Genomic DNA, 24,152 nt, shown 5'->3' on the forward strand with positions numbered 1-24,152 from the left:
AGGAAGCCTGCTGTCATTTTTAAAACTGCTTAAGAGTGCTGTCAAGCTCTCAGTATTTTAGTTGTTAGTTTTGGTTTTTTTTTACAGCCTTTGTTTGAATTTTGTCAGCCTATGTTTGTTGAAAAACAAACTGCATCTAATTCTTAGTGCCCAAAATTAACTCTTCCACTTGTCTTCTAAAATGAGCTTGTCAGTTGGTTATATCCTGGAGATTAGTTTTCCTTTTCATTTTTTTGTTAACTGTTTGGACTCCAGGAGACATACTGCTCTACTGGCAAAAGCTCAAGGGTGGGTTGGGGGGCTGATGGAACAGTTATCTTGATCTATGTTAAAAAACTGTAAGTTAAAATCTCACTTTTTACTCAGTCTGAGTATCTGCTTGGAATACAAGCAGATCAGATGAGGCCTGCTTGCCTCCTGAGAATGCTAGTTACACTTTTGCTAGGAGTTAAGAGTTTCCTTTTGTTTTTTTATGGATGACGGCTTTTGAGACACCAGCAGTGAAAAAAATACAGTTTAGATGGCTACCTGTTCTTCAAAAACTTAGCAGACACTGTTTTTGAAAAGCCTACTGGAGGTAAAATGCTAAGAGATCTTGCATCTTTACAACCAGCTTAATATAACTGCAGTTTTACAAGAGAAAATGTGTATATGCTGTCTTGGTATCATCTATGTTGTGCTCATGGCATGTAATGGTCACTCTGCAATTGTTCAGCCTTTACTTCTGTCACTGTGCAATATGATGACATATTACTGCCATCATTTTGGTTTCCTTCTTTCCATTCTTGGGCATATTACTGGGGAATAGAAGGGATAGGAATAGAAAAACAAGGATGCTACACTTCCTTAAGTTCCTCCCACTTTTACTGAATTACAATTAAACTAGTGAACAGTGCATTTAACTATTTACAGTGAGTAAGTTCCAAAACTTATTCACAAATGTTTTTCACATTCATAAGAAAACAGAGGGGACTAGAATTTACTTTTCTGGGTTTTGGAATGTACTAGAAATAGCAGACTGTACTCTAAATATGATTTTATATGTCCCTAAAAGTGGTTTGGAAGGTGTTGGGAAGGAATAGGATAGAGGTAGTATATATCTCCCTAGACTCTCTAAGATAGAAGGAGAATGAACAGATCACATGCTGGGAATGCAATACTGCCATTTACAAACCTATTCTGCCTAGAGACAGGGGTAGTATCCAAGAAGACACTTGTTTATATGGTTTTGAATGCAAGCTTAGCTCAATCCCCTAGTAGTTTGTAGTGTCAGCTATTTTTGTGGAGGAATGTTCTTTGTTGTTTGTTAGAGCTGGGATGGTGAGGATCAGGGCTTAGTTTCAAGATCTGTTGAGCACAGGCACATCAGTTCTCATCCTTCTGTTTTTTTCCTTAAAGACAAAGTGAAATCTTTCCGGGCAGCTCTACAAGAGGAGGAACAGGCCAGTAAACAGATCAACCCGAAAAGACCACGTGCCCTTTGAAAAGGGCCTCTGCTGCTAAAGGAACCTGTACTGCTGTAGCACACATTTGTTACAAAACGTAGTGACCGAGAGAACTCAACTACTTGAAAGCGTAAAAATGTTAGCAATGTTTGTGGAAATCTCCTGTTTCTTATTCACCTGAATGACATTTTCAGTTTTATGTGAAATGCTCCTGATGTCTACAAAATGCTTCTAGACCAGACAGCACAACCTGCAGGGTTCAGATCTGTGAAGCACTTTGTTTAGATATTTCATTTATTCAAATAGTGAAATGTTTGGAAATACTTGCCATATTTTTAATAAAGTAAAACTGTGGCCATTAAAAAGTCACAGCACTTCCTTCTGACCATGTTCAGTTTTATGACAAAGACCAGCTGTGCAGTTTAAAATTGTGGCGTGCATGCACACCTCACTAGTGGTTTAACGTAACTTCTCTTCCACAAACAGCTGTGCTTAATTCTTCCCATTCTGTGCCTTGATGAAGGCTACTTAACCCTAAATATCCTCTTTCTGAAGCACAGCCTTAAAAAATACATTCCTTATTTGTCAATACAAATTACTTTAGTGTGTGTGTTTCAAGAAGACTTATTTTTTGGTGGATAGTTTCATTTCACAGGATGTGCCATATCATTTTAAGAGGAACTGCAGGCTGTTAAGAGTAGACAAACAGCTGGACATTCCATTTTTAGTGTGAAAACCTGGAATCTTGTTTTCTTTGAATACCATTAAGAATGGTTATATAATTTTAACATTTTATCTGTAACAATTAAAAAAAAAACCAAAAAAACAAACAAATCAACAAAAACCCACAAAAATATAAATTAGTTGATGTATATTAAAGGGTAATGTTTTAAGTACTGAGGAGAGTTGTATCTTAGGATAATGCAGATAATATGATATGTGGTATGGTGTGATAATGCTATGTATGGATAAGTTAACTATCAAACTTTGGGGATAAATACGTCCATACTGGCCTTTCACATACTGTTTTAAAAACTTGGATTTTGATGCATGACAAAGTTACATGTACATTAACCGTAGTTTGCAGGTAGCTTGAGTAGTTCTGTTGCTTTAAGAAGTAGCTAATACCTATTTTTCCCTTTGTACAGTGCCAGCAGCTGAAAAGTGGGGTGAAATTGCATCATTTGACGATTTTGCACAATACCTCTACCTAGTGCTAATAGAAATCCCACAAATACCTGAATTCTCACAAATGGCGCCATGTGTATCAGCACTTTTTAGGTGGTGGCACTCAAGTTATTTTTGCAAGTCAGTATGCAAAAAAGATTGACCTTTCATGTAAGAACTGTAGATCTCTCTAGGAGTTCTCCCTCTTTCCAGGAGTTTGTATCAGCAGACTTTCCCTTGGGGATGTTTAAAAACTACTTTTGGAATACAAGCCTGTTTGTTTGTGCCAGGCCTGGAGGGGGGGAATAAAGGGAAGGCAATGAAAAGAGAGTTAAATGAGCCAGAACTTCTTGTAGTGTTTAATGTTTGTATCTCCCATAGAAAGGTAGGCTATGGGAAGCTCTTGTCGCATCATGGTTAAAAATAAAAAATCCTCTTGTGTGTAAACATGAAAACTGAAACAATGTAGATTTTACATAATGTGTTTAATAAATTAAGCTATTAAATGAATTACATCTGAGAATTTCTGTTATGCTTTGGGAAGGGTTAGATCAGTTACATTTCTGAAAAGGCCTCTGATTTCAAAATAAAGCCAACTCTTCTATACAAGTTTGTTATATGGAAGGAAGTTCCCCAGACCATTCTCCTGACTTTAATTTTGCAGCAGATCTTAAAAAAAAAATCACACCTCTTTCTGAACATTTTTTTAAGATCATCACCCATCACAGCTAAAAGAAAAAAACCAATGGAATACAAGGCAATAGGTTCTGTTAGCAGGTGATAGTACAGGCTATCATATAGTATCAGAGGTCTTCTCTCAAGCTGCTCTAGACAATTTTTACTTTCTAAGAAATTTCTGAAGACTGAGGCATCCCACAGGAGTAACAGTAGCTTCCATTTATCTGTTCATGCAAGCCTAGAACCGCAGCCAGGCTATGGCTTACTGTGGGTTCCACAAGGACAGAAAGGACAGTCGACTTTCAGCTTTTTACAAAGCCCTGTAAATTACAAGTGTCCTGTCAAGTAGCACATGCTAGCTGCAACTGTCTACTGCCAGTCTTTGTGCCACAGCCTGCTCTAAGTCAGATCTACACCTGATACTGAAGCAGTTAGAATAAAGAATTAATAGGGCTGGTTGTGGTACTTGAATTTCTGCAGCACATTGCCATAACAGACTGAAATTACTGAACAGGATTCAAACAAGCTTATATTCTATTCCTCTGCAGTAAAACAAAAGCACTAAGGAAGTGCACACAACAAGTGCACATATCTTCTGCACTTGTTCCTTCTGTATCAGTCCAACCATATTCTTTGTGGCTATCTAACTAACTCATCATTTGATTCACTTCACTGCATGAAGTGAAGCAGCACTAGAATTACTGAATAATTAAATAGTGAAATAAATGTGCAATTCAGTTTTTTAACTCAATGCTTCAGGATGCCTGTTTCTATACATGCTTCTGAATTGATTACTTTTAAAAACCATTAGGATGTTAATGGGGCTACTAGCTGGACTCAGGACATCTTTTCCAACCTTAATGATGTGTATAAATAAAAGCTTTTCTTAGAGGAGGTTTTGCTAATTTGCATGCATTGCTCTAAATCTCACTGAAAGCTATGATCTGTGCTAGAATTTTTTCCTGCATTAACAGTGAAGGAGTTACCTTAAAAAATAGTTACTTGAATTTAGTTAACAAAAAACTCACCCCACTGTCTGTATTTATAAGCCCTGGCCCACTGGTAGTTTTTTTTCCAGCTCCTACAGTGGAGGAGAGGGTAAAGGCAATAATGTAAATGATATCAAGCCCACAAGGTAAATTCTTTTTTTTTCTGAGAAACACTCACTGGGGTTCTCTAAGAGAAGCAGATTTTTAACAGGCTTGGCAGTTACCAGAAGGATGAGAAAGACAGGCATCTCAAATCAAAAGGAAGTGTTTAAATACACTTTAAAACAAACACACAAATGATTGATACCAAAAAAGGAATTGCTACAACTTTTTTTTTTGTTGTCTAGACCCATTATGGGGTGTACTGTTGAGTATTGTACATGAATATACTGAGGTGAAGTCCATCACTGGAGAACACAGATTTCAATTATCATCAATCCATGTTTTGGATATATATCGGAAAACACAGTCATGAGGCAGTCCAGCACCTCGCTTCAGCTCTGAAAGAATTTGCTGCTTTTAAAAGACTGGGCAGCAGCTCCTTGCCTACTGTCTGCGATAAAATCACATCTAACATTTTGAGTCCAAGCATACCCACTGTATTCTGTTCATTGCTTTTACGAAGAGCTTGTCCCATTGCACTCACTCTGGCTTGGGTAAAACTTTGGTGAAAAAATACAGCATCTTTCATTCTTCTAGCAGTATCTAGGAAAAATGGATGCCTTCTGAATTGAAGCCATGCAGCAATCTGAAAGATTGAAATATGTGTATGACAATTCTAGCAATTTAAACTTCAGCTTGAGGCATTTTTAAGATGTGCATAGAAAATAGCATGAAAGCAACCATCAATGATCAACTGCAAAAAAAGAATTTTAACAAATCTAAAACTAGAAGTTATTAGCAAATTTGCCATTTTAGAGATGCAGGTTTATTCTCAAGGAAGTTACTTATGTTGGATCCTACCAGGTTCACTATGTTTTTTCAGAGAGCATTACCTGTCTTAGCTCTCCAAATGAGAAACAGCTAGGAACTTTTGTCCTGAATTACAACAGGATTCATGATGCCACCCGAGGTAAGAGTGGAATATAGCAGTTAATCATTCATATTTAAAATTATGCTATAGACTACGGCCTAATCCTCAAGGCAGAGAAAAGCCATGTAAAGCTCTAGAAAAATTTTAATAACCAGTTTACACTATGGCCATTTTTAAAGGAGACACAGAAGGGTCTAGTACAGAAACACCTGAAACAGGAATTCTTACCTAGTTGCTCTCAATATTATAAACAGCATTTGAAATATATAAGTAGGCCTTAAATGTTTGCTCATGTTCAGGACTGGAAGCAAGGAGTGTCAGGTACTAAGAGGGAAACCCTAGTATTCCTGTGCAACCCAATACTAATCTGTGCTATGCAGCTACAGATGCAGGTAGAATTTCAAGAAGCTTAAAAGGAAGGCATAAAGAGAAAAAAAAAGAATACCGAATGAAATCATCTATATCCATTGAACGGGCTCGTTTTTCAGAGTAACCTGTATCTTTTAGGACTGTCTGTATTTTCTCTGCAATTTTGAAATTTTCAGGAATTTCCTGTCAATGAAAAATGGGATAGAAATGATTTTCTACTCAAAACACAGGAAAAGGTTAATTTAAATAATTAATTATTTCCTGTTCTTAGAACAGGTCTTGTTTCAAGTGAAAAAATGTAAGTTATACTTTTTCTATTATGGATTATTGTATTATTCTGTTGAATCTGAATTTTTGTATCTCAGTTCATTCATTATATATGAATCACAACAGTATTGAAAAGCAGACAAGAAATGTTTTATTAAATTAGTAAAAGACCTTGAGACATACAGATATGGACAATATACTTAATCTTAAGCTTTTTTACTATGATTTAATTACCCTTTTAGATTTTTCTCTACGAGAAGAGGCAAGTTCCTCCAACCTTCAAACTCTTTTGGAAAAACTTTGATACATTAAGCTTTTCAATGTTAATTTTTTACTCTTATAAAAGTCAGTATGTAGGCCACAGAACACAGAAGTAGAAGAGATTAGGAAGGAACTTACTGTATTATGTAAGGAACAATGAACTCGGTAATTATGATCCAGCAACTGCTCTACAGCACTTGATCTGAAAGAAATAAATGTTTAGCATGAAAACTGAACTGTGACTCTTGTTCACTCAATTGGTTGTTAATATCTCCTATAAAAAACTGTAACGATTACGCAGAAATGTTCTTTATAAAAAGCTGCCTAGTTTTCCTCTAAAAGAAAAAGCTTGTGACATCAGTATAACTCTTCCACCATGGTTTATCACTGACTATGTAAGACTGCTATGCATTTGCACAAAAGAAATGGTTAACAGAGAGAAGTTACTTACTTAAATGCTGCAGAGAGTGTCTTGTTTTTCCTAACAAAGGCTATCCTTACCAGACCATCCCACTCCTGAAATTGAAAATTTCAGAATTTTAGAAAGTAACATACAGCTACCACAAACAAGAAGAGTCACTACTGACAATTTGAGAACAATATTGAACACAAAGGAATATCCTTCATGGAAATGTCCTTCTAAACAACAGAAAACCAGCTGTATCTTGGACAAAGCAATACAAATGAAGGAGAAAATACTTCACCCCCAAAACTCTTTGAATTGTACTTTTTCATGCTTAGGTGCTATTACAAGCAGAGAAGGCAGATACTTGAAGAAAATCTGGCTAACCTTGGGCAAGGCTGAAATGGTCTTGAAATGTTTTATAAATTAAGAATACTCTTCTGTAACATTTGTCTTCTGAGATTACACACACTTGTCTGAAGATAAATCTCATATATTCCTTTGATCAAAACCTGCAAATTTATCAGCCAGAAACATCTCTGGGAGACGGAAACCATGATGAAAGGGACATTATTACCAACAGTTCTCCAACTGACCTTGGTCTTATGAGAGATACTGTACACAAAGCTGCCCCCATGATGGTGACATGTTCTGTTAATGTTGTAACACAAGCCTGATCAACAGAGAAATAAGCATTTTGGAAACTCCAATGAATAGCTGGTAGTTTGTACTAGAATCAGCACATGGAATTGAGTAGTAAGTGGGAAGAAGTATTAAATTATCTCTAACATGTTACGCTGAATATACATTGCTCACCTGGAAGTTGATAGGTGGTGGTGGGTTCTTTGGCTCTATTCTGACAACGCTGGATTCGACTTTGGGAGGAGGCTTGAAGTTGTTCTTTCCAACCTGTTAGATAAGAGGAGTCAAGCAGCTGTGTGAATAAGCAACAAACTCCTCCCATCCCTTGCAACACTCTTCTTTTGTGTTTGATAGCTGAGTTACCTAAAGGCAGAGTGACATACCTTCATCAGATGGTCCACTCGAGCCAATAGCTGAGTGTTAATAGAGAGTCTGCAGTACAATTTGCTTCCTGGTTTGGCAACCAAACGAAGTGCAAACTCCCTTTGAAACATAAGGATTGCACACCTGAGAATAACAGAAATGAAAAAATCAATTCTATGTATTCAATTTTTATGTCAGAAGCCAACTAACACACTTGGAAAACACACAGTTTGCCTCAGCACTTAGAAGAGTAAACGTTCATAATAAACAACTCTGCCTTGATTTGTGTGTTAAAAAAAACCCAAAACCCATCAGAGAACTTGGTGAAGCCATCCAAGTCTCCTTAAATCTATTACATAATTTGATTATTTATACTGCTAAATGGATCAGAATCGAAGAGACAGTCTAGTGTTAGAGTTGCCTGACTGTAATAAATCATTTAGAGTAACTCTCTCCTGAGTCCTTCAAATCCAAGCTTTCCAAAATTGACCGATAATGTTACCAATGTTCCTTTGAGAGAAATCAAAAGCTGCTGGCATACTGATGTCTGACACACAGACAGAGCAGTTACATTTTTAGATCAGACAACAAGAAAGTGACTTGGCATTGATTCTACCCTTTCCAGCCTAACTTAGGAAGGTATTTGAAATGCTATGATGCCCTGCTTATCCCTGGAATAGTTATAATACTAAGGAGATGTAACTCCTGTTTATATCTGCTGGGGCACGCACTGTTGCCAAGTTTAAATTTTCTTCTCATGCTCAATACATCAACATTAACTTAATTTCCAGGCACTGTCAGACTATGTATTATAGAAAAACTTTAGTGCAGCTCTAGTCCATCAAACTTGTATCATAGGAACTAAAAAAATAGCGGATTTTAAAATATTTTTTAAACTATTTTTCTTCCTCCCAAGTAATACAGAGCTCTATTCTTCCACATACCTGAAAAAAGGTCTATGAAGCAATAACTTGAAAACAAAAGGTGAAGAAATCTGAGAAAAAAGAATTAATAATGTTAGTATAATTCCTGGGAAATCAGCATTTAAAAATAATTTTTTTAATGTTGTTGTATGCTATGGTGTTTGTCCCATACCTGGTAAGGCAAGTTAGCCACACATGCATCAAAGAATGGTAAATCTGTTTTCAAGACATCTCCAACCTTGATTTCAAGTTTGTTTGCTAGACATCTGGGGGAAAAGATACCTTGTGGTTATCCTCAGAAAAGCACTGTTGCCAAAATTTGTACCAAAGTAGCTCTGCTGGTTTAAGTGCTCCCTGTTTCCATAATTGATACTTACGTGCCCTGGACTCTCTTCTGAAGCTCACCAACAAGTCTAGGGTCAATTTCACATGCAATAACCTGAAAAAAAAAGTATATATTTGCAACTCCATGCATCTCCTAACTGGAATTTAATCATAAAAACCCCAACCCTGTATCTATTGCCGTGGGTTTAAAGAATCCTTTCAAAGTCCCTATTAGGCTTTGCACCTTCTACCCTCTCCAAATACAAGCAAGCTTTACCATATAAATGGATAACAGCAATGGATAAAACCACACAAAATTTATGTGATCAGCTAAAAACCCACTGGGGTTATTCATACGTTAAGAAAAATATCAATGGAGTAATTCTACTTATGTTCATCACACCTCTGAAGACTCTTCTGTTTGTTGTAGTCTAAGCCACGGCACAGTCAGAGCTTGGGAAGCGAGAGAATTTGCACTTACTTTTTTGACTTTCTCCAGCATCTTTACTGTCAGGTTTCCAGTTCCTGGGCCCACTTCCAGAATGACATCTGTGCGGCGCAGGGCAGCCTATGGACAAACGGCATTTTGAGTGCTTCCACAGCACCAATCTCGTGCAATCATTTGACTTTAGAATGAAAGTAAGCGCTTTTGACACAGTAAAAAGTTGGAACTGGGTATTCAAGGGAGCGCGAGAGTCGTTTAGAAAGGAACGAGTGGGAAACGGGGAGAGCAGGAATGTCCTGGCGCTGGTTCATGCCGCATTGCTGGCCACGCGTGAGCAACCAGCGGGCACCCACGTTAAGAGACAGACGAAGGCCAAGACCACCACGCACTCCGACGGGCGGCACCCGGCTCGGCGCGCTGTCCCGGCCCGTCCCGCCAGCCCCGGCTCCCGGGCCCGCCGCCGCCCCCACCTTGTCGATGATGCTGTTCACCACGAGCGGGTTCTTCAGGATGTGCTGCCCGGCCCCAGTGTTGAACAGGATGCCTGGGGAAGAGACTGCTGTGTTACCGTGGGCAGCCGCGATCCGCCGGCACCCCGCCGGCACCCCGCCAGCGCCGCCTCGGGTGCGAGGGCCGGCCCGGCCTCGGCTCCCGGGATCCTGCCCGACCACCCGCCCGCTCCGCTACGCTCCGCACTCACCGCCGGTGCGGCCCTCCCGGCGCTCCAGCCGCTTCCCGGCCCTCGCCTTGGGCATGGCGGCAGCTCCGCTCGGCTCCCTTCAGACCCGCTCGGTCCGCTCCGGCTCGTCTGACCTCGGCCCCGCTCGGCTCGCTCCGGCCCCGCTCGGCTCGCTCCGGCCCCGCTCGGCTCGCTCCGGCCCCGCTCGGCTCGCTCCGGCCCCGCGCCCCACGTGCCGCGCGGCACCGCAGCTGGCGAGCGGCCCCACGTGCGGCCGGCGGGCGGGGCAGCGCCCCCTGGCGGGATGGCGGACCGCGCGCGCGCTCGATCCTCCCGGGAACGGCGGGTCCGTCCCACCCTTCGGGCGATGGGAGCAGCCGTGAGGCCTAAGTGCCCGTGGGCTACGGGGGCGACGGATGTCAGCGGGTCCACAGAAGCTTTCCAAGGTTTATTAGTAAATGACACACGGCCTAAAAATGTGTGTGTTTAGTAGCCCTACCTAGTCGGTAAGCAGACGGCAGTGGGTTTTGGATAAAGGGGCAGGGCGGAAAGAAAAAGAGAAAAGGCGAGATGAATGAAAGAGGGGGAAAGAGAGGAAAAAAGAGGAAGAAAAAAATGGAAAAGAGGAAAGAGGAGAAGAAGGCAGGAAAGGAAGGAAGGAAGGGAGGAAGGAAAGGAAGGAAGGAAGGAAAGGAAGGAAGGATGGATGGATTTGCAGGGCGACCCTCATCAATTTCTGCCGATAAGATAACGCGGCGCTTTAACGCCCAGACTCCGCACAAAGCGCCCGCCCGCTCGTGGCCCGGAGTCACAGTGCCCGTGCAGTCATTCCCAGCCGCTGCCACACCAATAAAGTACACTCGGTTTTTTAATCCTTTCTGTATTTTTTGCTTTACTTTCTCATACATACATTTTTAGCGTTATGTTCTGACATGAACACCACGCACGTCACCCTTGATGTCCCCCCTCCCCTCGGGAACGTTTCAGGGAAGCGCCGCCGGATGCCGCGCGCGCCAAACCACCCTGCGCGCGTGTAGCCGCCGCCTGACGTCAGCGGGCAGCGCGCTCCGGGAGCCCCGCCCCGGACGCCCTGGCCCCGCCCCCGACGCCCCAGCCCCTCCCCCGCCCCTCTTTTGCCGGCGGAGCGGCGCGGGAGCGCTCTGGCGTCGCGGGAACGTGACGTCAGGGTCGCGCCAGGGAGGCGGTGGTGCCGGAGCGGCGCTCCCTGGTCCCGGTTCGTGTGAGGCCGGGAGGGGACGGGACGGGGGGAACGGCGCCGGCGGCTGCCAGCGGGGCAGCGCTCGGGGCACGGAGCCCGGGACTGCGCCGCTGCCAGCGGCGCTGCTCCTTCGTACTCGCTTCGGCTGCTGCTCTGCCGGCTGTGGCCCCGTTTGCGCTGCCCGACCCGGCGCGGCTTCGGCGTGGAGTGCCCGCCACGATACTGGCTCCGGGGCACCGTCCCCGAGGTTAGGGCAGCCAGGCCTCCCGTACCTATTACTGGTGGCCGTGGCAAAGGGCCTGCTCGAAGCAGGAAGTAAATAACTGTTACCTAATTCCAGGGAACAGTTTCCCGCTTTCTCCTTGAAACAGTTTTTAGTCAGGCTGGAATTAATGGAAGGCTTGGGAGGAAGATGAGGCGCTAACCCGAGAGAACTTGTTTTGTGCGGGAAGGGGCGCGTACTTGCCTTTATTCCAGGTGGTTGTTTTCTTCTTGCAGGCTGAAGAACAACAATTTTTCTGCCGAGCAGTCTTCCCTTAAACAGAGGCAGGCTCAGTGCAGCAGTGGTGAGTTATTTCTCCACTTTGTTACCGTGGAAGACAGCACTATGTGTAAAATACAAGGACAAGGCCCTAAATGCAATGGTGTTGCTGCTTCCCACTTACACTTCCATGTGCCTTGTTTCCCATGTCTCATACGTGAAGTCATATCTGCAACATATTTGGTCTGGCTTTTAAATCAGCTCACACAGCACATCAGCAAAATGCTGCTGAATTCAAATTTATATGTATGTAAGATGTATCCGAGTTTTTGCAAAAAGCATGTCCCTTATGGAGTTTGGTTTCTTCAAACTTCATGGCAACACCAAATTTGTCACTGCTCTCTGTTTTTCTTCTCTCATTCTTTCACTGTACTGTTCTCATCAGGGACACTTATTATCATGTGTATAAATGATAAAGGTGTTTGTCACCCATGCTTTACATATAATATTTTGAAACTGTATCATCAAAAGTGGGAGTTAACTGTAGTTAAAATGAAAGGGTTTAAACCTGTTTCAGAACATGAGGACTGAATGAAACATGCGTTTCCATCTCAGCTGTGTGGCACTAGTTTGTTTTAAGTGGTCTGTCAGGTCTTTTTAAAAATCCATTAAATTAGATAAATTAGGAAGAAGTTAAAGGAATGAGATTGACCTTGTAGTATTGGTCATCCTAGAAAGTTACTATTAAATGTTAAAAATATTCTTACATTGTCTGTGTATCCATTTGTCTTTTCCTGTGTCATCAGTCCTGAACACTATGACACAGTAATTTTTGAGTTAATCCTTGGAATTGTCTCACTCATTTCTTTGCTCCCTGGTCTTTCTGTTGGGAATTTTTGGTCACTTTGGTGGCTACTATTTAATATCAAAGTTCATTCTTCTCCTCAGAGTTTTTAATATAATCTGATTGACTTTCCTTAACATTGTTGTCAGCCTTGCTTGTTACTGTCCTTTGTTACTGTGGTCCTCGCTGTTCTTAGTTCTTGTACCATTCATGACTTCTGCATGCTTTTTTCAGACCTAAGTTTTAGTTTCAATGTTAAATTTTTCTAAAAATGAAATTTTGGAAATTCTACTTCTGTGTTTCTGTCACTACCAGTATGGGAAAAAAACACCTCTAACTCTTTGCTACTCAGACATTTTGTCTTCTTTACTGTGGCTTAAAAATTGGGCAAACTTTAGATAGCTTGGTTCAATTACATAAAGAAAAATTAATATGTAGGCTCTGAAAAATTTTAGTAATGCTTAATATTAGTCATTGTGTTGGTTTTGGTGATTGCTGTAATTATTAGTGAGTTTAAGTAGTACCTTCAATAACCAGGATAGTTCTAGTTCTTTTGGGTGCATTCCTCAGTAGGACTATGAGCATATGGCATGATTGATGCAGATAACTGCCATGCTAGAAAAGAGATTTGTGGAGGAGTTTGTGGAAGGCTGGAGAAAAACTTTTCCTGAAGGTGAGAGTATCCTTGGTAATGTATCTTATCTCTATGACTGAATGCCAGTGTTTGTGTTACTTGTTTCAGGAGTTCTTGTGGCTTTTCAGCATGGAAACTTTTTTTTTCCTGTTTTCCTTGAAACAAATGTGCTGTAAATGACAGTCCCAATTTTCTACTTCTGAGCTGCAGGGTGTAGCTTTAAAGTTGTTTGTTAGTTGTATAATCTGTTGGTAGGAAGCAGCAAGTCCTCTTTGTAAGCACTCTTCGGGGAATTAGTTTTAGGTGTCTGCAAAGTCTTCCTTAGGTTCCACTGTCTTAAACAACATTAAACTTTACCTCCTCACAGATAATTTGCTTTAGACCACAGACTATCCTAGTAGCTCTGATCTCTCTCCAGTTTGCTCCTTCTTGAACTGAAGAGAGGGAGAACTGTGAGAATCAAGCTAGAAATGGAGTCCTAGGAACTATCTCAGACACTGAGTAAAGCAGGATCACCATATCCTCAGAGCCACTGGTGCTCTTGAAGTAGCCCAGAATGTATTTGCATTATGATCAGAGAGAGCACACTGTATTTTGTGTAATGTGTTTATGACTTTTTCTTCTGATTTCATAAAATCTTAATTTATTCTTGCACCTTCTTACAGCTGGAAAGAATTAATTGAATTCTTAACAAAAGAGAAAAAAATACACAGAATTAATTATCTGGATATGAGTGAGTTGTTACACTGCATTCTCTCAGAAAAAGTGAAGTAGGGAGGTGTTTAGCGATGAAATCCTTTGTTTTGTACCCCTTCAGATGTTTAGTAGTTGCCAATTTCTTTTCATAGCTCATGTGATTTTAAAATTAGGATGCTTTTTAGTGTGAAGGGAAAAGTACCTAGATACTTATTTGTTAGTATCAGAAACATTGACTGTTAAGGAAAAACATTAAACTGGCATGGCTAGTATAAAACTAGAACATTTAAGACATTGAATACTTTCTAGTGAAAGGGATTTCTTTTCCTTCCTCCAATATGTTTGTGTGCAATTTGGTTGTTATAGCAATAGGTGTGGACCACAGAAAAGGCAGTGAACATTCCTGATACTGCTCAGTGTTTATTGTGAAGACACAGACTGATGTTAGTAAACAAAAAAGGGAAATGACACCCTTACTCAATAATCAAACCTGGAAATTCTGGCTGTTGTGACAGAGATGCAGACCTTTAGACCATTCCTTCTAAAAATGTGTTGCTTATAAGGTTGACAGACTGCCAAAATTTCTATAGGTGCCTCATGTCTCTGAAAGTACCCAAAAGACAACAGCTATTTAATACTCACCTTCTGAGTTGCATCTCTAGGACAGTCTTGTAGATATAGTTCAGTACTGAGTGAAGCTGTAGAAGTCCCATGAACTATGGAGAAAGTCCTTGTCCCAGTGATTTAACCAGTCTCTGGAGTAACCTATGTCCCTTTTGCCTTTCCCATGCAACAGCTGAAGTCGGATATTTGAATAGTGAGGATTGTCTCTATCTCATCAATTAAAAAAGAAAAGAAAAGAGGGCAGTGTGAGAGTATCACAACAATCTAAGATTGGAGAGATCTGGGTTTAAACTCCCAAGGTGCAGCTGTGTCTGTCTGCAGGAATAACTCTCACAAGTGCATCTGTACATGGCAGTAATTAAAACTGCATTTTGAGCAGATCCCACTAAGATAGGAGCTGGTGCCCTCCCTGAGTCAATTGTCTTTACAGGGAGCATGCAGAGAATAAGCTCCCTGTAGAAATCCTGTCAGTGAGAAGGGAAGGTAACGACTTCGTCAGAGTTGAAATTACATGCTAGGACTTGAACCTGAATGGCTTGACGTTGTTTGAAGTCATGTAGTCCTCCTTGCTCCTGTAATGTCCTCTAGTGTTTGTGGAACAGTGTGCTTAGATGGCTTGACTTTTTGGCTTGTTTGGGTTTTTTTTGCTGTGTGTGCCCCCGGGATCCCACCCCTGCCTTTTGGTGGGCAGTTATGGCTCAGTCACAGTTTGTAAGCTTGTTCTAAGTTTACATCACATTTTGTCAAGAGTGTGAAATAAAAGCTGCTTGCTGCTCTGTCTGCTTTTTTATGCCTAGCACATTTACCTGTCAACAATGTGGTGTGAAAATTATTGGAAAACTTGATCCAAAGGAAAACCTGCATTTTTCCTGCTCCTTCCCTCTTTGGGTACTTAAGGGGTTCAGGGGGAAGCAGAGGGTTATACTATTTATTTTGGTCACCGTATCTCTTTGTTTTAGCTTAACTAATTTGTAGCTAGCTTAAACTGCAAATTCAAGTTTTGTACAGTAAGAATTGATTCAAAATATTTTGTTGAAATTTTTAAATTTCTCTTTATTTTCTTTCTTTTTTTTTTTAATTAGAAATTAATACAAGTAAAATAGTGATTTACTAGAAGAAAACAGAAACTGTTCAGGGGAATTTTTAAAAAGCAGTGGCAATAGACAGCTTTTTTGCATGTCTGCCATATGCATTTGCTACACGTTTATTAGATGTTTTTCCAGTTAATTTTTTGCTATCCAAATCATACAGAATATACCACTTCACTAAATACTTTACAGTATTTATAAGCATTATTTGTAGTTGACCTATCTCTGGGGAGATTATTTTCTAATTCAGTTTTGCTATTTGGCTTGTGATGGCCTCATCTAATGATCTTTATATGGGATCAAAAAGCAACTGTGCAAATTCATTGGAGACTAAATCTTGAGGGCTGTTAAATTCCCTGCCTCTTAATAGAAAATCCTTGAACCAGAGTTTTCTGGATGGCAAGCCAGCATTATGTAAAATGTTCTGACCTGAGTATCTGCTGTGGTTTTGACAGAGCAAGAGCATTGGATTAAATAAGTTTTTGTTCTGACCCACTAAGCTGTTTGATTTTTCTTGAGGTTTTTTTTTGAGCAGTAGCTCAAACCATAGCTGCTCCATAGTTTTTACATGGAAGTACAAACCTTTTCAGGAATGAGAAACATTATTAAAAAAGAAGCAAATATTTCTCTTTGATTTTTGTTGTTGTCCTTTGTTGTTATCTTTAGAACTGCCAGCTAATTGTTTTGAAATAATAAACTGGAAAAAAGTCACTTGTTTTTTGTGCTTGCATTTTATTAACTCAAGTATGTCTTCTAATGAGAAGTGTTCTAGTGAATTTCCAGTGGAAGCCAAAGCCTTCAGGTTTTTCCTCCCTCTTCTTAGACATGTTTTTCTAGAGGTGCTACCGCTGTTGCTGGTGGGTTCAGCTGTGGCCAGTGGCAGGTGTGTCTTGGGGCCATCTGGCGCTGCTTCTGTCAGACGTGTGGGAAGCTTCTGGCAGCTGGTCACAGAAGACACCCCTGTAGTAACCCCCCTTCTGCTACCTTGTGCACAACTGGTTAAAGCAGAAAGATTGGAAGGTTCTTCACATGGAAAGTATAAAGCAGAGATGGAGTCAACAATTTAATTATTGCTGTGAGGAGAGATGTGATTTTGTGTTTCATGGGTTTAAATGTAGACTTTTTTTAACCTTAGGACCTTCAAATTTTAGTCAGCTTTTTTAGAGGATGGTTGGAGATTTGGAGATGAAGAACTTTTTTTTTCAATTGTGCAATGCTGTTACTGGTATAAAAGCTCTCCAGTATTGTGGCTAGTTTTGTTGTTAAGGCGATTTTTCTAAAAAAAAAAATCAAAATTTTTAAACCTGTGTCAGAATAAATTTCATGTCTTCCACTTCGTTACTATTACTGTAACAATTTTAATCTTGATCTTTTTCCTGAAGGTGGAAAAATAAACCTTTTTTTCCCATTAAACAAAAGCAAATCACAGAAGTGATTTCCAATCAAGATATTAGAAAAGACTTCCAAGTCTGAGTCCAGCCTTTGACAGATCACTACTTTGTCAGCTACACCACTGCACTAAGTGCCACATCCAGTCTTTTCCTGACCACCTCCAGGGATGACAACTCCACAGCTTCTCTGGGCAGCCCATTCTGATGCTTATTAATCCTTTCCATGAAGAAATTCCTCCTGATGCCCCACTTCAACCTCCTTCTCTCTCTTCTTTGAAGAGAAACTGTTCTTTGTTGTTCATTTAGAAAACCTAAGTATATGAATATTCAACTGTGTATGTGTTATTAAAAGTTAATTAGGCTTTAAACTGTATTTTTTTAAGCAGAAAACAGTCTTCATAGTTTCTTTCATATATGTGTCTTTTTCTTCTTGTAACATTGTTTCTGTGGTCATTATAAGTGTAATTTCTATCATCTGGAGAGCAGGGTTTTGTTTTGCCTTCATAGAGTACAAGAGTGCAAACCACGTATATAAACTGGAAATTTGGCAATATGCATTTGTAGTTCAGCTGGTTAGCATTTGTATGCTAAATAAGAAGGAAACCAAATACATTGAGGAAAATTCTGTATCATGTAAGACTAATTGTGAGACTTAATGCTTTCTTTTTTAATTAATATGAATCGTTTGGATGAATTTGAGTTATAGAATGTGACTATATGAATGTGCCGTTTTCTGTCTTGAAGAAAAAGTAAAATGCAAAAATGTTAATAATCTGCATTTTTGCCTCTTTCAGACAACCCCATGGTTTGCTCTGCTTACATCTGAGTAATTATCTCTAGTTGCAGTTTTGCTCTTAGCTGCTGTGCTTCACAAGAGAGGTAACTGTTTTACAATCAAAATATTTCCTGCAGTTCTTCCGATCTAGCAAATGTGCTTGTAATGATTGATATAATGCCTGCTCTTTCTGCTGAGAGATTTCTGGAAGCAAATAGTTCTATCCCTGTACCTCAACTGCCTGTGTGTGGGTGTCGTGCTATCTTTACACTGTGTAGTCTAATGAAAAATAAGCGTGGGGTGTTTGGATAATAAGAATGGAAAATACCTGTCTATATTTGCTATCTTTTTCTCATTAGGTGTTTTTTCTCCTCTGTAAATGTTTTCAGATTTTCATGGATCTCAACAGTGCTAGCACTGTTGTTTTGCAAGTCTTGACGCAAGCTACTAGCCAAGATACTGCAGTGTTGAAGCCAGCTGAGGAGCAGCTGAAGCAATGGGAAACACAGCCAGGTTTTTATTCAGTCTTGTTGGTAAGATACAGTGAAAAAGTGCTACTAAGTAAACTCTTAATAATTTTGAGTACTGGTCTCTAGAACACGGTTAAGCCATAACCCCTGAGTTGTCATGGTCCAGGCAGTAGAATCCTTATGCTGAAGGATGTGGTAAGTAGGATACAACAGTGCTAGGCATTGTCATCACTGTATCTCAAAGTAAGCTCTTTTCCCAGGTATTCAGAAGGTGGAAATCCAGTCTCTAGCAGTATGAGTGGGCAGTAGTGCTAAATCTTTTCTTTGCCTGTTGTGAATTGTGGATGGTAAAAGGCCAAGAGGGCCCTACTCAAAGGAATTGCCTTTACTGCCTCAAGAGGCAGGGGACCTTTTATATATCAAGGCAATAAGGACTTTTCCTTTTCTGGGAAGATGATGCTTTATGAGCATTTTCATAGAAGTTCCCTCATGCTTTCCATTGAATTGTGTGATACCTCTCTGGGATTACTTTCCTTTTTGTTAGTGGAGGGAAACTCCCAGGGAGATTAACTGACCTGGCTATGGTAGTAAGGTCTGGAATGGGGAAGATGAATACTTCGAGTACTATGACCATTGGTGAAATGGATGCATTAATATGGTCAAAATGATGACAACACAGTCAAAAAGGAAATGAAGCTGTTTCAGCAAAGATACATGAAATTAACACTGTTGTTATTCTCCAATATCTCTGCATATGTTTATAATAGTCTTAAAAACAGAGGTAAAATGTTTTTTCTACAAACATCTGTCCTCAGTGCATAGATCGAATGCCCCAGATTTGTTGGGTGATGTGTTCTGGTCTCTATAAACCCTCTAATTTGTTTGGAAAGTTGAAGGTGAGCCCAAGGATTTAGAGAAACGAGTAGAAGATACTTTGAGCTGTCAAATGCCCTTTTATGTACTGGCTTTGCAATAGTGCAGCGGCAGTGGTAAATGATCTTGATAGAAACCAGCAGAAATTTCCACTAGTGATGTTTTTTTCCTTTAGTGATGTTTGCTTTGAGATCTTACACCTTGGGGTGTAGACAAATTGAGTACTCACAGGTAACTGGAACAGATATGAGTTAATTTTAAATAAGGACTAAAAATTCAGATGTTTAGATGCTTATTAAAGATGTATATGCTGGTACATAATATTCAAATGCTGATAATTTCTTTTTATGTGGTTAGGTGGATTTGTTGGGGCCACATCAGCCTTTCTTTAAGAGTGAAATATCAATATAGTCTTCCAAACTAAGCAAGTGAGGAGTCTGCTTCTTTAACTTGATCATGACAGGTGTGCTGTCTGGGAGAGAAAATAGTTGACATCTTCTTGGTGGAGCAAAAAAGGATTCAGGGAAACAAGTTAATGTAAATGGAGAGAGGGTAAGACAGCTGATATCTGTGGGTTGTGGCAAGTAATATAATTACTTACTGTGAGATACACTTGCTTCTGGGACAGAGTAGAGAAAATCGTAAAGAAGATCATGAGACATGCATCCTTGATCCTACCATTTTTAGTACCTAGTGGAGCTGCTATCATTACTTTCTGTGTTTCTCTTTTGAAGGTATTATGTATCTCTCTTTTGATTCAGAATTGGATGGTTTTGAAAAGAACCTCTGTGCAAGTTATATCAGTTTGTATATTGGCTTCATTCCTGTTCTGTCTGTGACAGCATTACTGTGTTATATTAAGTACTTCATGTTTTAGGAAGTTCATATGAAGATAAAGAGTATAATGAGAAGTTCTACTTGTTTTTGTGTAGATTCTTTGGTCTTTTTTTATCTAGGTCTGGTCTAGTTTCAGGGTGTTTATCTGTGGAAGCTTTGCTTTTGCTAAATATTTTAGCAAGGAGAGGAATATTCAGTATGAGTATTTTGGGTTTTCCATGTTTCATTTATTTTGAAATGTTATTTTTGTAATATGGAAATGGTGTTTGAAGTTAGCTGTTAGTATTTTAATATGCTTAAATTGCATTTGGGAAAGGTCAAGTCTTTTAGAGATTCAGTCTGTCTTCCTAAATGAGCTTTGGGGAAGGAGAACATATTACATAGAAATAATTTTTGTGTTGTGTGGTATTTTTGGTGGGTTACCACCTTTCTGATATTTTTCTACAATTGCTAGTTTTGAAGTTTATATCATTGTTGGCATGTAAATCTGTTTACTTTCTAGTGATTGGAGTGTGTTGGGTTTTTTTGGGTTGGCCATTACCTCTAGATAGATGTTACTATTAATAAAAGTAGATTTTGAGAGAAAATTATGTTTTCAATTCATAGTGAAAATGAGGTCCCAGGTTTCTGCTGTGCTGAGTTATTTGAAAGGTTTGTTTATGCCTGTGTTTGCAGGCATGGTGCCCAAAAGTAGCAGATACTTTTGACCAGAATCCCTGCATTTTTCAGGTCCCTTCTTACTGGACTTCTAAAAGCAAGGAATACAAGTGGTGAGCTCTTTCTGCAGTGTACTGTATAGTAAGAACATGCTTCACGCATGCTTGCTCTCTAAAGGTGGGAGTAATGATGTCTCACCCCTTGAGAAGGATCCATCCGATGCAGTAGAAAACAGGAGGAGACCTGCTGTTCAGAGTAGTACCTGTGTTGAGATTCAATAACCTACCTTTATTTTAGTTTCTCTTGGTTGATTAATTTTACACCATTACCATACAAAATAACTCCTCTGTGTTTGTCTGTATGTACATACAGATATATAAAAGCGTATATATATGTGCTATCTACAGATACATAGCTTTTTATTGGTAGAAACTAATTTCCTGATTTCCTAAGCATAGTCAAATTTGAGAATTGCAGACCTACCAGGTCACTATTTTAAAACAGCATTGCTAGATAGGATGGTTCTTGCCATATGAATGAATAACATAATGAATAAATAACATAATGAATAAATAACATAATGAATAAATAACATAATGAATAAATAATCTGAAGACTGGATTCTGACTAGAATAAGGAATTAGCCTGTATTCTGCAGTGGCACAAACTTCTGAGAGCTATGTCATTAAAGATTGTAAAAATTGTCTGATTTATATGCCCTTATATTTCCTTCTCTGCCGGACAAGATTAGCAATACATTTGCCTTATATGTTGTTTTTTTAAATAAGTCAAAATTTGGGCTAGTGATAAACATTTTTTTAATCTCTAAAAATTTATGTTTAGACCAGTGTTTTCACTTCCCTGTCAAATGATGATTAAGGCTTTTTGTTTATGTACACCCATATCACTGTGGTGTGTGTATTTCTACATATACCAGGACATGCATTGATACAATTTCTGTCTTTCTTGTGGTATCTTGAGAAATTTTTAACTTTTTCTTTTTTTTTAACAGAATATCTTTACAAATCATAGCCTGGATGTGAATGTAAGATGGTTAGCTGTGCTGTACTTTAAAAATGGAATTGATCGCTACTGGAGACGGGTCGCACCACAGTAAGTTTTGAGATCTTCCACTTAACCATCCTAAAGTTGGCTTTGTTATGATTGCCAGGCTGGAAAAACAGGAGATCTTTAGTTGGTAGAATTTACTATAGAATTTGTGGTGGAACTGACAACATGCTTCAAACTTCAGGACTTGCTGATAAAACATTTTGTCTTTATATTGCTTCCTATGACTGTTCATGATTTACTTTTGAGAGCTGAGTTAGAAGGCTGTTTCATAGGTAATAGGTTTTGAAGTGATGCAGTATGTGTTGCAACATTAACATCTGGGTTTACTGAGAGTGACAGAAGTGAAAGGTAATCTCTTGGACAGTGAGAAGGACATTTAATTTTGTTCAAGCTGATATGTATTGAATGTGTACACAGGAAGGAGGCAGCAGTTACCATACTAAAAAGTTCTGGTCTTCTTTTTTCATTGTTCTATAAGGCATGACAAAGAGTTCTCCAAAGAAGATGAGAAGTATAGGCACTTTTCATGAGCACCGTGTAATTTATTTAAAATTTGTAAAAAGTGCCATTTTAATATGTAACCTGTAGAATTATATACTTCCCAGTCTTTTGTGTGAAGTGCTTATCTTTCCTTTAAAAACAGGTGTGATTTCACAAAGAGCTTCAATTCCAGAACTCAAAGGCTTGCAAGCGTTCAGTCTCAAATGCTTGTAATAGGTGGGAGTGTCACTGTCAGATGTAGGGTATTAGGTGGAATTCTAGGTACGGTTTTTCTGGATCACAAATCTAAGTTCGTGTTATGATGCAAAATATGATTTTCATTGTTCATTGTTTGAGATAGTTCAATGTATTTTGCCTTGCATTGTAAGCCTTTCCAAAGATCTACCAAAGGAATGAAAAATTATAAAATTCCGTATCCACAGCACATTTTAAGTGGTGTAGTACTCCTTCATTATGGCATAGAGCACCAGAGTATTTGTATGTGTGAATTAGTATATAATTGCAAAACATCTGCAAGCATTTGGATTCTTTTCTATGTAAAAGGAAAATAGCATCTTTTTCATGAAAGATGGCATATATCTTTGACATTTCTGGTTAACAGGATTCTGCTTACAACACTGGTACTTCGCCAGAACTGTTGGAAGAAGTTAAACATTGTTTCAATTTGTCAGTATTTTTAGCCACTAGTAGTATTTCTGGTAAAAAAGTGTAGTTTATTTCTTGCAGAACTAAAAACTGGAATTTTACTGTTTGAGGTAAAAATTAAATAGAAATATTTTAATGTAGTTAGTTTCCCTGTAGTTTTAAATTAAATGCAATTTAAAAAATAAATTTTTCTTGGCTGTTAAAGATTCCATGAGTTAAATCTATATTAAATTTTCCATACAACCCTATTATTCCCCATTTCTAACTTTCCTGCCACTAATTTAGTGCAATTAAATGATAAAATAAATTTTAAAATTTGTTGGCTGCTGTTAAGAATTCAATGGGGTAATGCATAGTAAATTTTTCTTCTGTGTCCAACTGTTTTTCTTTCTAAATATGTTAGATGTGACATTTTGTCAGCACTCAACCAGATCACATTTCTCCTAGAATAAGTTGAGGTAATTTTGAAAAATCCTGATTTAAACTAAATTTTCAGTTGATAATTTTGTGAACTAATCATACTTTGAATACCATGATTTTTTGAAGACTTCATTGTAGATGCTGCATTTTTGTTGTCTTTGCAAAATTCTTGCCTTTTGTCTTGCATCTCACTTCAGCAGCTGTCTGCTCTCCATCCATAGTAGTACATCAAAGCATGTTTTGATGTATAGATCAGGCTTAGAACTGCATTTTCCAGTGAGAGTGATTTAGAAGATGAGCCTGTGAACTTCCTCCCTCCTTCTTTTTCAGGTAGCTTTTCATATAGCTGTGGCAAAGTGCCTAGAATTGTCATAGCCTCTTTTCAGGCACAATTTGGCTTTTTCTTTTGAAATTTGTTGTCAGCCTCCTCAAAAGCTGGTCTCACAGGATGATTTTGTATGTGTTTTTATTTTCCTCAGAAATGGTTTGTCTTGATTTCAAGAGTTGAACGTGTTTTTGATTTTACAGACAATTGTATCCTGTCTCTTGTGGACTTTGTTCTCTTATTTGAGTACTGTGTTAGCAACACGGTACAATACTTTAACAATACTTTTCAAATATATGTTTTCAGTTGTGTGATGACCTCTCATAAGCCATAAATCCAAATGTGAAATATCAGGCTTTTTTAAAAAAAGCTCCAAAATAATTTTTAAAGTATTTGGATGTATATTTCTCCATACCACAGACACAGAGAAAGATCAAAGTAATGTTGAATTTGCAAATTGTGAAAGACTACAGCCTACATAGTAGATGGTACTTAGAAGTTCATGTGTAGATGAAGTTGTTTTAATTTTTGGGCACATATAATTCAATGCTGAAGGGAAATAACTGGCTGAAGGAGGCACGTTCTTCCTGACTTTTCGCCTGCCTGTAACTTT

General features: G+C 39.0%; 3 protein-coding genes across 7 annotated transcripts in view; 2 read left to right on the forward strand and 1 right to left on the reverse strand.

Annotated features, from left to right (window-relative positions):
- The window catches only part of KIF2A (kinesin family member 2A), a 58,048-nt gene extending 54,926 nt beyond the window's left edge, over window positions 1-3,122 (forward strand). For all 4 annotated transcript variants that reach the window (XM_036402571.2, XM_036402573.2, XM_036402572.2 and 1 more), the window contains one exon: window positions 1,399-3,122. In XM_036402571.2, coding sequence (XP_036258464.1) covers window positions 1,399-1,484 — 86 coding nt within the window. In that variant the 3' untranslated portion in view covers window positions 1,485-3,122. The remainder of the gene's footprint in view (window positions 1-1,398) is intronic.
- DIMT1 (DIM1 rRNA methyltransferase and ribosome maturation factor) lies at window positions 3,079-10,156 on the reverse strand. The gene is made up of 12 exons (XM_036402575.1): window positions 10,010-10,156; window positions 9,780-9,853; window positions 9,346-9,432; window positions 8,918-8,979; window positions 8,713-8,806; window positions 8,562-8,611; window positions 7,638-7,761; window positions 7,429-7,521; window positions 6,661-6,725; window positions 6,348-6,411; window positions 5,758-5,864; window positions 3,079-5,027 (listed from the first exon to the last, which is right to left on the reverse strand). Exons 1-12 carry the CDS (start codon window positions 10,062-10,064, stop codon window positions 4,985-4,987), a joined length of 918 nt encoding a protein of 305 aa, XP_036258468.1. The 5' UTR covers window positions 10,065-10,156; the 3' UTR covers window positions 3,079-4,984.
- Window positions 10,157-11,159: 1,003 nt separating this feature from the next.
- Window positions 11,160-24,152, forward strand: part of IPO11 (importin 11) — an 80,585-nt gene continuing 67,592 nt past the window's right edge. Inside the window, exons 1-5 of one of the 2 annotated variants that reach the window (XM_036403159.1) lie at window positions 11,160-11,222; window positions 11,706-11,773; window positions 17,760-17,844; window positions 18,130-18,273; window positions 21,590-21,690. In XM_036403159.1, coding sequence (XP_036259052.1) covers window positions 18,136-18,273; window positions 21,590-21,690 — 239 coding nt within the window. In that variant the 5' untranslated portion in view covers window positions 11,160-11,222; window positions 11,706-11,773; window positions 17,760-17,844; window positions 18,130-18,135. Of the gene's footprint in view, window positions 11,223-11,705; window positions 11,774-17,759; window positions 17,845-18,129; window positions 18,274-21,589; window positions 21,691-24,152 lie in introns of those variants that run through there. The other variant, XM_054517902.1, reaches the window with a different exon arrangement.

Source organism: Molothrus ater, chromosome Z, assembly GCF_012460135.2.
Source record: "Molothrus ater isolate BHLD 08-10-18 breed brown headed cowbird chromosome Z, BPBGC_Mater_1.1, whole genome shotgun sequence".
Taxonomy (NCBI): domain Eukaryota; kingdom Metazoa; phylum Chordata; class Aves; order Passeriformes; family Icteridae; genus Molothrus; species Molothrus ater.